This window comes from Stegostoma tigrinum, chromosome 31, assembly GCF_030684315.1.
Source record: "Stegostoma tigrinum isolate sSteTig4 chromosome 31, sSteTig4.hap1, whole genome shotgun sequence".
Classification (NCBI taxonomy): domain Eukaryota; kingdom Metazoa; phylum Chordata; class Chondrichthyes; order Orectolobiformes; family Stegostomatidae; genus Stegostoma; species Stegostoma tigrinum.
In genome coordinates this window covers 6,086,820-6,099,715 of record NC_081384.1, presented here as the reverse complement: position 1 = coordinate 6,099,715, position 12,896 = coordinate 6,086,820, and the positions used below count along the sequence as shown (strand labels likewise).

At 48.2% G+C, this 12,896-nt stretch overlaps 1 protein-coding gene across 6 annotated transcripts in view; it reads left to right on the top strand.

Moving 5' to 3' along the window:
* Positions 1 to 12,896, top strand: part of srcin1a (SRC kinase signaling inhibitor 1a) — a 498,739-nt gene that overhangs the window by 463,092 nt on the left and 22,751 nt on the right. For all 6 annotated transcript variants that reach the window (XM_059638686.1, XM_048560697.2, XM_048560696.2 and 3 more), the window contains 6 exons: positions 903 to 1,033; positions 3,492 to 3,639; positions 5,405 to 5,461; positions 6,313 to 6,643; positions 7,599 to 7,833; positions 9,027 to 9,178. In XM_059638686.1, coding sequence (XP_059494669.1) covers positions 903 to 1,033; positions 3,492 to 3,639; positions 5,405 to 5,461; positions 6,313 to 6,643; positions 7,599 to 7,833; positions 9,027 to 9,178 — 1,054 coding nt within the window. The remainder of the gene's footprint in view (positions 1 to 902; positions 1,034 to 3,491; positions 3,640 to 5,404; positions 5,462 to 6,312; positions 6,644 to 7,598; positions 7,834 to 9,026; positions 9,179 to 12,896) is intronic.

Below are 12,896 nucleotides of genomic sequence, written 5' to 3'. Positions count from 1 at the left end.
GGGGTTAGATGTGAGCCAGACTGGGAAAGGTTGGAAATTCTCATTCACTAAAGGCAGCATGCCAACAAATCCACGGTCAGTTGCTCTGATAACAAATCTTTAAGAACTGAATTCAAATTCTCCACGTTACAGGGGGATTTGAATTAAAATGCCCAGAATTATTTGCAGCAAATTGTACCACCAAAAGCTCTTTCAACTGGTTGTGGTAACCCAGATTTTTACTTTGTCCTGGTTACCCTTCGACATGACTACCCCCGCACATGGCAACCATTTGTTTTAATCAGTTAGGACTCAATGAACAGTGAAGTATCACCTTGAAACAACTGCCTGGTTCAAGAGAATGTAAACGCATAAATGCTCCTACTGTGGGCCAGTTACATGTATGAAGCTCTACTGCCCCTCACTGGCTCAACTAGGTACTTCCATGAAGAAAACAGACTTCCATCCAGAACTAAAGGCAGGAACTAATCAGGATCTTTCTTTATTGATTCTCACGTCTACTGCCCATCCCTATTTGCCCCAGGGATTTATTATAAGTTACCGTGGAGGGCGGATAAGAGTAATTTATTTTGGAGTGTTAGGTTCAAATGGAGAAGGTAAGGGAGCAACTGTTCTGTACATTAAAGAATAACATTCATCTTTTTAACCTCATAGCAGTGATTGGATTCTAAACATAATTCCTCGTACAAACGGCTGGAGCAGTTATTGATGAAGTGATAAAACAACATGTCATGCCCAATATTTTGGATCGTAACCAGGCAGATAACAGGGGCAGGCTGAAACAAAAGGTTGACTGTTCTTTCTACAGCATTCGCCAGAGACTGACAAATCACTTGATGTTTTAACTTCAGTTCTTGTTTCTGTGAAGGAGCTCGGAATCTAATTTATCTTCCTGTTGACAGTGACTTGGAGAAGTCGGTGGATGATTTACAACGAGACTCAAACCTGAATCAGAAGCTGATTACAATGCAGGAACTGGAGGAGAAGGCTCTTGTCTTACATCAGTTGGGAGAGACCCTCACCGAACTGAAGGGTAAGGGTCTGGGAAACTGCTATCTGACCCAGGGCTAGGGGTCAGGAATCTTCTGTCCTTCTGTCTGGAAAACATTCCCCAGTAACAATACCACCCAGAAAATACGGTCACAGGAACAGTCAAAACAGTTGTGCTCTATTTAGAATGCCTAAAAGAAATGTTTCAAATTTTTACATGGGGTGTTCCTCCAAGAACTCAGGTCACCTTTTGGTTATTCGCTGTGACCACACTCTCAAGAGTTTAGCAAGAATCGAATATTCTTTATTGTCACATGTACTGAAGTACAGGAGTACGGGGGCACGGGGGTACAGGGGGACAGTGAAAAGTTTACAGTTTTGCTCCATATGGTGTCATCTTCGGTACAAAGTACCCAGGTACAGACCTTAGATCCTCCGGCCCACTGACCGTCCCCGCTCCGAGCCTCCAGCCCCACTGACCGTCCCTGCTCCGCTCCAAGCCTCCAGCCCACTGACCGTCCCTGCTCCGCTCCGAGCCTCCAGCCGTTCTACCGCAGGAGAGAACACAAGAGGGGAAAGGAATGAGCAGAGTAATTCCAGTTGGAGTATCCTACTCCACTGCCATGTTGAAAGATAAGGGACCCAATTCCTGATAGAAAAGGTCTGCCCTGGGCCTATAAATTCCACAGGGTCCTGTCTGCCCCCAGTGTTCCCTTAACCCCAGCCCTTGCCCCATCTGTAGAGAGATTCTAACACCAAATTCAAACAACCCAGGGACATTTGCAGTTCAGAGCTGATGTGTCTGTGTATGTGTGTATCTCTGTGCCTGTGTGTGAGAATGAGAGAGAGAGGAGGTGGGAGGAGAATGGTGGTGTTGGGGGAGGGAAGGGGATGGGCGGTTTGGGGTTTGAGAGAGATGTGTTAAGATAAATTAATGCAAGATAATTTTAACACACACAGGCCTGGTTTAAATGACAGAAAGTCAACAGCTTCTGAAACTAGGCCCAAATTGAAAGGGTTAGAACAGAGTTGAGGAGAAATATTTTCACCCAGAGGGTAGTGGACTGCCTGAAAGTGCTGTAGAAGTATAAACCCTCATTGTGTTTTAAAAAAGAACTTGAAGTTAGATCTGAAGAGCCGCCATAACTACACAGATACAGACCAAGTGGCTGCAATTTGGAATCGATGAGATCAGTGTTTCTTTTTGTTGACCACAATCAACACATTGGGATCTTGCTGTGCTTCACATATTCTATGATTCTGTATTTGATGAACGGCTCTGGATGGGAGGGGAGTGATTGAATTTTAAAGCCCTTCTCCTCGGTCCACAGTAGATGAACTAAGAGGAACCTTGATTGAGGGATGAGCAAGGATCAAGTACAGGGAAAACTCAAATATCTTTTGTGAAGCAGGGCAGAGCTTGGAGCTCGCCTGGCCCTCCCAGATCCCCCTGTAATTGAAGATTCATCTCCCCAGTAACAATACCACCCAGAAAATACGGTCACAGGAACAGTCAAAACAGTTGTGCTCTATTTAGAATGCCTAAAAGAAATGTTTCAAATTTTTATTATAACTTGGCTGGTTGACCAGGTGAGGCATTTTTTGGGGGAGTGACCCAGTAACGAAACCTCCAGCAAGGTACTGAGCCAGCGTTGGCAACACGAATGCTCTCCCTTGTCCCTGGCAGCGCTGTAGCCAAACTGGCTCATTAGGTCAACTGACAAATTGGTGAGACCAAGCCTGGTACAGCCAAATGGTGGCCTGTGCCAGTCAGTCTGAGGCATGGCACCTCACGGCTCAAATCCTATTTTAACCCTCAGCGGTGAGCAGGTTAAAATCAGAACAACTGGCTAGGACCTCTCGTGGTTCAGAATGACCTGACAATCCATAGGGTCTTTTCAAGGCAAGCTTCAGTTGTTCTCTCCCTTTCTTTCTCCCACTCTCTATTTTTGTTTGTCTCTTTCTGTGTCCTTTTTCCTGAGTCTTTGACTTTGTCTGACGCTGTTTCTCTGTATTTTTCTATCTCTTTTTCTCTCCATTTTTGTTTGTTTCTCTGAGTTACGTTTTCCATCTCTGTGCCTCTCTGTCTCCCATTCCACTTCTCTGCTCTCTGTGTCTCTACCTAATTATCTCTGTCTCCCTTTCTTTTTCTGGCCATATCTGTCTTTTTCTGTCTCTGTTTATGCCTTTCTATCTCTTTTGTTTCTCTCAGTGACTTTGTCATTATCTGTCTCTCCTTTATCTCTATTAGCTCTGTGTCTATGTCTGCGCCTGTTCATTTCACTCTGTTTGTTTCAATCCCATTCTGTTTCTCTGCCCTCTCTAATGTTCTCTTTCTGCCTGTTCACACATCTCCCTGTCTGTCTCTTTCTCCCTCATTCCACCCGACTCAACAGAAGCTGAAGTTCACAGGTGACATTGGGTTGAGATTTTGGTGAGAGAGTGAACCTGTATAGGACGGGTGTGTATTGAACTGACCTGGTTTGTGCCTGTTCCTGCAGCTCAGTTCCCCAGCCTGCAGAGTAAAATGCGGGTGATTCTCCGCGTGGAGGTGGAAGCAGTCAAGTTCCTGAAAGAGGAGCCTCACAGGTTGGATATCCTGTTGAAGCGATGTAAAACTGTCACCGATGCCCTTGCCACATTGAAAAGGTAATGGAACTGACACTGATGCCTGCTAGAGAAACATAGAAATCATAGGAAGTGTCGTCTCTTCAGTCTGAATTCAGAAATGTTTGTACGACCCTGAGCATTTGAAGCCAACAGCATTTCCTTATTGTTGGGTTCAGCACTGAAATTTGTCGGAGTTTAGAACCCAATTGCGGATTGGGTGAATGGTGACCATTTCCCATTGAATGGGCCAATGATTCGAAGAGTGGCCCAGCAACAAGCCAGGGACCAGTGTTCCAGCACAAAGCCACCTGGGCCTAACTGCAATGAAACACTGTCCTGTGAAGGGGTACCCTGTAGGCCCATAACCACTCCACCTTCCCACAATAGCCCAGGGGCTTGGATAGTACCCGCTGTGTCACCAGTGAAGACAGTAAAGGGAAAGTGACCACAGTCTGAGAGGACCATGGGACTACTCTCACATCACAGAGAGGTGACTGTTGATGGTTTAACCTGAGGGTCACCATGCCTCAGGTGAGGGGAGAGAGGTTGAGAAGGAGGGTCCTTCATGGTAATTTGAGCTGGGAGGGAAGGGGTTTTGAACCCATGTTGTTGGCATCCCTTACCAGCTGTCCAGCCAACTGAGCTAACTCCTCTGCGAAGGCAGTATCCTTCAGGGAAAACCAAGGGGAGTACTCAGCTGCACCTTTCTCATCTCAGTAGCAGCCCTTGGGGTTCTGATAGCATCACATTCCAGACTGTTTCCAGAGGCCGGAACTGGAACAACACAGGACTGTCGGAGAGTCAGGGACTGGAGAAGTTGACCATCTTAGGGAGGGCTGAGGATATTAGCAGGATTTGAAAACAAGGATGAGACTTTCAAAACTGAATCCATGTGGATGAGTGAGCACTTGGGTGATGGGTGAACAGGACTCGGTACAGAAAGGCAGTATAAGATCATCTCGTTGAGGAGCATTTCAACTGCTTCCTGGGACTCTGGCCGGGGAACCCTATGCCAAGTTGCAACATGTTGCTCTGGCACTCACTTAGAACAGTGTGGTCACTCTGGCCTGTGGTCACTGTCCCAGAAATCTCGCTGCATTGTGTCATAGAGTCTTAGAGCTGCACAGCATGGAAACAGACCCCTCAGCCCAACTCGTCCATGCCAACTCAATATCCTAAACTGACCTAGGCCCATTTGCCAACATTTGGCCCATATCCCTCTAAACCTTTCCTATTCATGTACCTATCCAGATGCCTTTTAAATGTTGCCTATTCAGCCTGTCCCTGTAGCTCAAACCCTCCAAACCCAGCAACATCTTTCTAAATCTTTTCTGAACCCTTTCAAGTTTAACAATATCTTTCCTACAGCAGGGAGACCAGAATTTCCTACAACAGGGACACCAGCAGTGTCCTAAAAATGGCCAAACCAACATCCTGCACAGCCACAACATGACGTCCCAACTCCTATACTCAGTGCACTAACCAACGAAGGCGAGCAAACCAAACACCACCTTCACTGCCCTGTCTACCTGCGACTCCACTTTCGAGGAACTGTGCACCTGCGCTCGAGGTCCCTTTGTTTGACAACATTCCCCAGGGCTGTACCATTAATGTATAAGCCCTGCCCTGATTTGCCTTTCCAAAAATGTAGCACCTCACATTCATCTGAATTAAACTCCGTTCTACCATTCCCCAGCCCATTTGTCCCATCTGATCCAGGTCCCATTGTACTCTGAGGTAACCTTCCTCACTGCCCAATGCCAGTTTTGGTGTCATCTTCTTACTCTTTCTTTCTCTTATTCAGCTGTTCACCTTCCAACTCGGCCTATTCCACAGATACCTGCCACAAGCGGTTCAGCAGGTAAATGTGCCTGGTTTTTTACCCTCTCACCCCGAGCAGTCCGGCTCCTGCTACCACCCATACCCTGCGTCCCTGTGATGGTTTCTGCTATGTATCCCACTGGTAGCTACTTGCTCTGATTTTCTATCCTTCCTGCTACTCCTTGATAACCCTGTTCTCCTTCCATCACTACCTCAAACTCTTCCCTTTGTTATATTTATCTTTTACAATGCATCAGGCCAGATTGTAAATCCTTGTGTTCCTGACTTTAGTATTGTTCAGTCAAGGCACTCTGTAGAAAAAAAGAAATTTGTATTTATATTGCCGCTTTTGTGACCAGAGGACATTGTTACAATCAATGATGTCCTTCTGAAATGAGTAGTGTTGGAAACACAGCTGCCAATTTGCACCCATAAAGAGAAATGGAGAGAGTGAGGGAAGGTTTGGTGAGTTGTTTGAGGGATGAATGTTGAACAGGACTCCGGACGGAAACCTCCCTCCCCCTCCTCTTGCAAATAGTTAGGGATTTATTATGTCACTGAGAGGGAACATGGACTTTTTGGTTTATAGTTTCATCCCAAAGATGGCACTTCCAAAGGTGCAGCACCTCTGTCAGTACTCCTGAAGGGGAAGTGTAGAGCTGTATGAACGCAGCAGGCCAAGCAGCATCAGTGGAGCAAGAAGGTTGACGTCTCAGGCCTATACCCTTCTTCAGAAATGCTATTCCCTGCAGGGAAGGTCAGTTTGGATCCAGACCACCAAGTGAATGTGCATACAAAAAGGACTAAGAAGTGGAAATCTGTGTGTGCAGTTAGGAGCAGAAAGCCTGTCCTCTGTTGAGAATTCATGTTGATTTTCGATTTACTCCACAGACCCACGAGTGAGACTCTGATGAAAGGAATTGAGGAAGTGACTGCCCAATTGCCAAAGCACTCAAGCGCTGAATCATATTCCCGGAATTCCGAATTTGAAATCCCGACCAGCCCACCCTTGAATTTCCAGGAACAGCACACGGCTGGGGTGAAAATCTGGCAGAACCACAATCCCACCTTGGCCCAGCTTGCCCAGAATTCCCCAGCTCATGCTGCTCCTTCCCAGAATCCATCAGGAATGGGCCAGGGGGTCGTAACCCACAGCAACTCATTGGAGGAGGCTCCAGTAACACCAAGCAAGAGGAACATGGACCAAACTATCTCTGTGGAAGTAAGATATTAACATTTAAGAACATAAAATTCCAGTATCTTCTTGGGCACCATAGTGTGCTGAATTTGCATGCTGTGGTTTCTTTGGTCATTGGCCACCTGGGTAATGAATGTTGGCCACCCAGCAAAACTCACCTGCAATGGATGAATGAGAAAGGTTCTTCACAATAGCCTTTTATACGAGGATTTGTTTTCCAGAAATGAGGAGAATCACATTTGGGTTTTTATTGTTATTTGCAGACATGAAATGTGAGATCCCATCACCTTCCCTAACCCTGACCTGGAATAAACTTCTGTTGAGAAATTTGGAGGCCAGTCTCCTCTTCTCTGAGGCCATGGAAGCTCAGACTGTCAGTGTTCTGTCAGGAACAGGGTGTGTTGGGTTGACCAACAACTGTACTGGACCAACCTGCTGTTGCTGGAGAGAGTTGGGGGAGGGGGATTCCTATTTAGGCACTGAGCACCCACTGCCACAAGGACAGTATCGTTAGTGGTGAGAAGCATCGTTATGGGAGGAGCCCACCACTCCACACTCAACATTATCAGGGTGACCCCCGTCCAGCCCTCACATGACATTGTTGCAATCCCAAAGGCACTGTTAGGACTCGGAGCTGCCAATCCTGTGATTGGTCACTTAGTCCTAGCTGCAGGAGCTGTGATCTTCACCTGTAAAGCAGGACATAAAGTTCAGTCCCAAAATGTCAATGACGCTCCACGGCACAGGCTAGAGCTGTATTCAGTCTGTTTTCTCCTGATGCAGAGGCAGGAATTCTATCACTGAGCCAATCAGGGCTTGGTCCCAGGGTCTAACTATTTACACACAGTTCAATCTTGCTTTTTCTGAAGAAAGTGATATTAGTTTCTCCCATTATGCTCTGTGAGAGATTGTGTGTGAGTGTGAGTGTGAGGACCACGTATAAACATGCAGACTGTTCATGTGTTCTTTGTGTGTTCAGGCAGCAGAGAGGGACTGGGAAGAGAAACGAGCCAGTTTGACTCAGTTCAGTAACAAAGACATTAACCGTCTCCTCGAAGAGACACAAGCCCAGCTGATGAAAGCAATCCCTGATCTAGGATTTGCCAATAAACCAAAAACGGTCACCATGTCAACAGCGGAGTCGAAGCAGGCAAAACCTCAGCACCCACAGAAATCTGTGGCAAAGATGGATCCCAATGGGCGAAGACACTCAGGTAGGTAGACTCATACCATTCGCCTGAAATCTCTGCTGGAGACACTTTCCCATCCTCCAGGACTCTCAGTGCTAGCCTCAGCAGAAGTATTGTCAATAATTTCAGGAATTGTATTTTGGGAAATCTTTAAAGGGCTCAGAAAGGCTAAGAGGAGGTTTTCTTGAGTGTTATCACTGATAAAACTAATCGATGCCTGGGTGGAGGTTCTCCCTGCGATGAGAATGAGGACTTCACTCAGTATTGGACAAACAGCACAGGAATGTGGACTGAGATTCGACAGCTGGGGCAAACACCAGCATAGGCCGAATGGGCACCGTGGTATGCTTTGGCATTGTGCTTTTCAGCAATTTCGTCACTTTGAATTAAACGAATGGTCTCCAGATTATTTGTGATCACTGTTATGCAATAAACGTGAGGTTTCCCTCCTCCTCTTCAGAATAATGCTCTGGGAGTTCTTTCAACCAATAGGCCTTGTCTAAATGATTCAGCTGATTTAAAATCTCTTCTCACAGCGCGGTGCCCCCTCAGCGCTGACCCTCCGGCGGCGCGGCGCCCCCTCAGCGCTGACCCTCCGGCGGCGCGGCGCCCCCTCAGCGCTGACCCTCCGGCGGCACGGCGCCCCCTCAGCGCTGACCCTCCGGCGGCGCGGCGCCCCCTCAGCGGTGAGCAGATCAGCGTGGGGCGTATGACAGTTCTTGCTGAAATCCCTTCAGTCATCCTGAACTCCACAGTGAGGGTGATGACCTCTGCCACTGCTTGACCACTATGGTCTTTGAAAAACTGTGAGACGGCGCAGTGTTTCCCAGTTATGGAGTGACCAGAATCTGACCATTGCGTTCTGCTCCTTAACCCTTCCCCCACTGGAGACAGTGTCTGCCTCTGGGAGGAGGTGGATTCTGTTCTGATTTTCTAAATGGAATTGTAGAATTATCTGAACAGAGTAAAACTTACCGGGCTCGGATTAAAGGACAGCAGAATGAGGTGAACTGAGTCGATCTTGCAGAGAGTCAGCACAGCCATGATGGGCCAAATGGCACCCCCACTCTGTAGATATTGTGGAAATGCAGTTATTTCTCAAGCAGCTTGAAGTGAAATTCCTACTGGCTCTTGTCCATGGAGAATGGGGGCTGAAATGGGTGGAGGATGTATTGGTGACTAATATGAACTGGTTAACAGATCTGCTTGTTTTACAGAGGAGCTGACAGTCCACAGATATCGAACAGAGAAACCCTCCAAGTCTCCCCCTCCACCACCTCCGCGACGCAGTTTCCCATCATCCCACGGGCTGACCACTGGAAGAACTGGGGAGGTCATCGTTACCAACAAAAAAGAATCAACCCTCAAGGCAAGACTCATTGTAATGTCCTTCTGTCCCACTTTAAAGGAACAAAGCCCTCAGAGAGAAAAGGAATTTGATAAAACAGTTTTCACGATGTCCCTTTAACAAACAAGGGTTTATAAATAACAAGTGTTGATAAATCCATTGGATTTATTGACATTTATTATTTATAAATCCAATTGAGAGGAACTCCTTTATTCTGAGAGCAACTGGGAAAGTGAAACTTGCTAGATAATAAAATGTGAGGCTGGATGAACACAGCAGGTCAAGCAGCATCTCAGGAGCACAAAAGCTGACGTTTCGGGCCTAGACCCTTCATCAGAGAGGGGGACGGGGAGAGGGAACTGGAATAAATAGGGAGAGAGGGGGAGGCGGACCGCAGATGGAGAGTAAAGAAGATAGGTGGAGAGGGTGTAGGTGGGGAGGTAGGGAGGGGATAGGTCAGTCCAGGGAAGACGGACAAGTCAAGGAGGTGGGATGAGGTTAGTAGGTAGCTGGGGGTGCGGCTTGGGGTGGGAGGAAGGGATGGGTGAGAGGAAGAACCAGTTAGGGAGGCAGAGACAGGTTGGACTGGTTTTGGGATGCAGTGGGTGGGGGGGAAGAGCTGGGCTGGTTGTGTGGTGCAGTGGGGGGAGGGGACGAACTAGGCTGGTTTAGGGATGCAGTAGGGGAAGGGGAGATTTTGAAGCTGGTGAAGTCCACATTGATACCATATGGCTGCAGGGTTCCCAGGCGGAATATGAGTTGCTGTTCCTGCAACCTTCGGGTGGCATCATTGTGGCACTGCAGGAGGCCCATGATGGACATGTCATCTAGAGAATGTGAGGGGGAGTGGAAATGGTTTGCGACTGGGAGGTGCAGTTGTTTGTTGCGAACTGAGCGGAGGTGTTCTGCAAAGCAGTCCCCAAGCCTCCGCTTGGTTTCCCCAATGTAGAGGAAGCCGCACCAGGTACAGTGGATGCAGTATACCACATTGGCAGATGTGCAGGTGAACCTCTGCTTAATGTGGAATGTCATCTTGGGGCCTGGGATAGGGGTGAGGGAGGAGGCGTGGGGACAAGTGTAGCATTTCCTGCGGTTACAGGGGAAGGTGCCGGGTGTGGTGGGGTTGGAGGGCAGTGTGGAGCGAACAAGGGAGTCACGGAGAGAGTGGTCTCTCCGGAAAGCAGACAGGGGAGGGGATGGAAAAATGTCTTGGGTGGTGGGGTCGGATTGTAAATGGCGGAAGTGTAGGAGGATGATGCGTTGTATCCGGAGGTTGGTAGGGTGGTGTGTGAGAACGAGGGGGATCCTCTTGGGGCGGTTGTGGCGGGGGTGGGGTGTGAGGGATGTGTTGCGGGAAATACGGGAGATGCGGTCAAGGGCGTTCTCGATCACTGTGGGGGGAAAGTTGCGGTCCTTAAAGAACTTGGACATCTGGGATGTGCAGGAGTGGAATGTCTTATCGTGGGAGCAGATGCGGCGGAGGCGGAGGAATTGGGAATAGGGGATGGAATTTTTGCAGGAGGGTGGGTGGGAGGAGGTGTATTCTAGGTAGCTGTGGGAGTCGGTGGGCTTGAAATGGACATCAGTAACAAGCTGGTTGCCTGAGATGGAGACTGAGAGGTCCAGGAAGGTGAGGGATGTGCTGGAGATGGCCCAGGTGAACTGAAGGTTGGCGTGGAAGGTGTTGGTGAAGTGGATGAATTGTTCGAGCTTCTCTGGGGAGCAAGAGGCGGCGCCGATACAGTCATCAATGTACCGGAGGAAGAGGTGGGGTTTGGGGCCTGTGTAGGTGCGGAAGAGGGACTGTTCCACGTAACCCACAAAGAGGCAGGCATAGCTGGGGCCCATGCGGGTGCCCATGGCCACCCCCTTAGTCTGTAGGAAGTGGGAGGAGTCAAAAGAGAAGTTGTTGAGTGTGAGGACGAGTTCAGCTAGGCGGATGAGAGTGTCGGTGGAGGGGGACTGGTCGGGCTTGCGGGACAGGAAGAAGCGGAGGGCCTTGAGGCCATCTCCATGCGGAATGCAGGTGTACAGGGACTGGACGTCCATGGTGAATATGAGGTGTTGGGGGCCAGGGAATTGGAAGTCCTGGAGGAGGTGGAGGGCGTGGGTGGTGTCACGGACGTAGGTGGGGATTTCCTGGACCAAAGGGGAGAAAATGGAGTCCAGATAGGTGGAGATGAGTTCGTGTGAAACTTGCTGCCGTGGGGAGTGGCTGAGGCAACTGGTTTACCTTTGAAAAGGAAATCAGTGAAATGGATGAGAAAGGAAGTGGAAGAGTTCTTGACAGGCTGGGATGATGAAGCTGGAACATGTGGAGTCTCTTGTGGGGTATGAAGGCTAGCACAAACTAGCTGGACTGAATGGCCTGCTGCTGTACTGTTATTGTCAAAACATGTGACTGCTGTTGCCTGAAAGGACATTGAAGTGAAAAAATAACTTTTCTAAAGAAGGGTCTAGACCCGAAATGTCAGCTTTCCTGCTCCTCTGATGCTGCTTGGCCTGCTGTGTTCATCCAGCTCTACACCTTGTTATCTCAGATCGGCAGTTCCTACTATCTCTGCTGAGAGTCTTGTTTGCTCTGAGACCCCCGTTCACCCCTGTCATTGTGGCCTAGAGTCAAGTGAAGATTTGTGCTGGGTCTATGGATCGGATCCTGTGTGGGTGGGAGCAGGAATATGGCTGTCTCCTGGAAGCATTCCCAGTGCCATTCCAGTTTGCTTCGAAATTAATTTTTAGGATGTGGACGTCACTGGCTGGGCAAACCTTTATTACTTATCTTGATACAAATGGGCATGCCAGAGGGTTCTTCAAAGTCAACCTCATTACTGTGGGTCTGGAGTCACTTATTGGCAAGACAGGGTAGAGTAAGGGTGTTAAGAGACAGATACACAGGAATACCACCCCCTACAAGTTTTCCTCCAACCACTCGCCATCCTGGCTTAGAAATATATTGTCATTCCTTCAATATCTCTGGGTCAGAATTTGGAATTCTCTCCTTAAGGGCATTGTGGGTCAACTGAGAGCAGCTCAAGAAGGCGGCTCACCCCTACCTTTTCAAGGGGCCCACTAGAACTGCTTGCCCAGCCAGCAACACCCACATCCCAAGAGTGAACAGAAAAATGCTGCCTTTTACAGTAAAACAGTGGTTTGCATCATGAACCACGAGAAAGTTGTTTCTTTTTAAATCCATTATTATTTATTAAACTGAGTTGAAATTCCCCAGCTTCTGTGATGTGATTTGAACCTATTTCCTTAAGATTATTAGTTCAAAACAACTAGCCTTATTCCTGGTTATATAATCCCCATATTCCTCTGGCCCATGTTTAGTCAAGGGCTACAGTTAAACACAAAAAAAAAGGGGTCAGTTAGCTCAGGTGGCAGAACAGCAGAGTGATGCCAACAGTATGGGTTCAATTCCATTACTGGCTGAAGTTACAATGAAGGACTTAGCTTCTCAACCTCTTCCCTTGCCTGAGGCGCGGTGACTCTCGGGTGAAACCACCACCTGTCAATCCTCTCTCTCTAATGAGAGAGCAGCTCAATGATCTCATATGACCATGGCGACTTTACTCTTTTTCGTTAGAGACCGAGAGAGATAATGCTGAACTGCTTACTGTATCCCCTCGTTCCAATAAACTACAAATTCCTAGACATCAACCCACCGATTAATTTATACCCCACCTGGGGAAACACCTCGCTGACCCACTCTCTGGTCTGTCCGATCCACCTCCTGCCT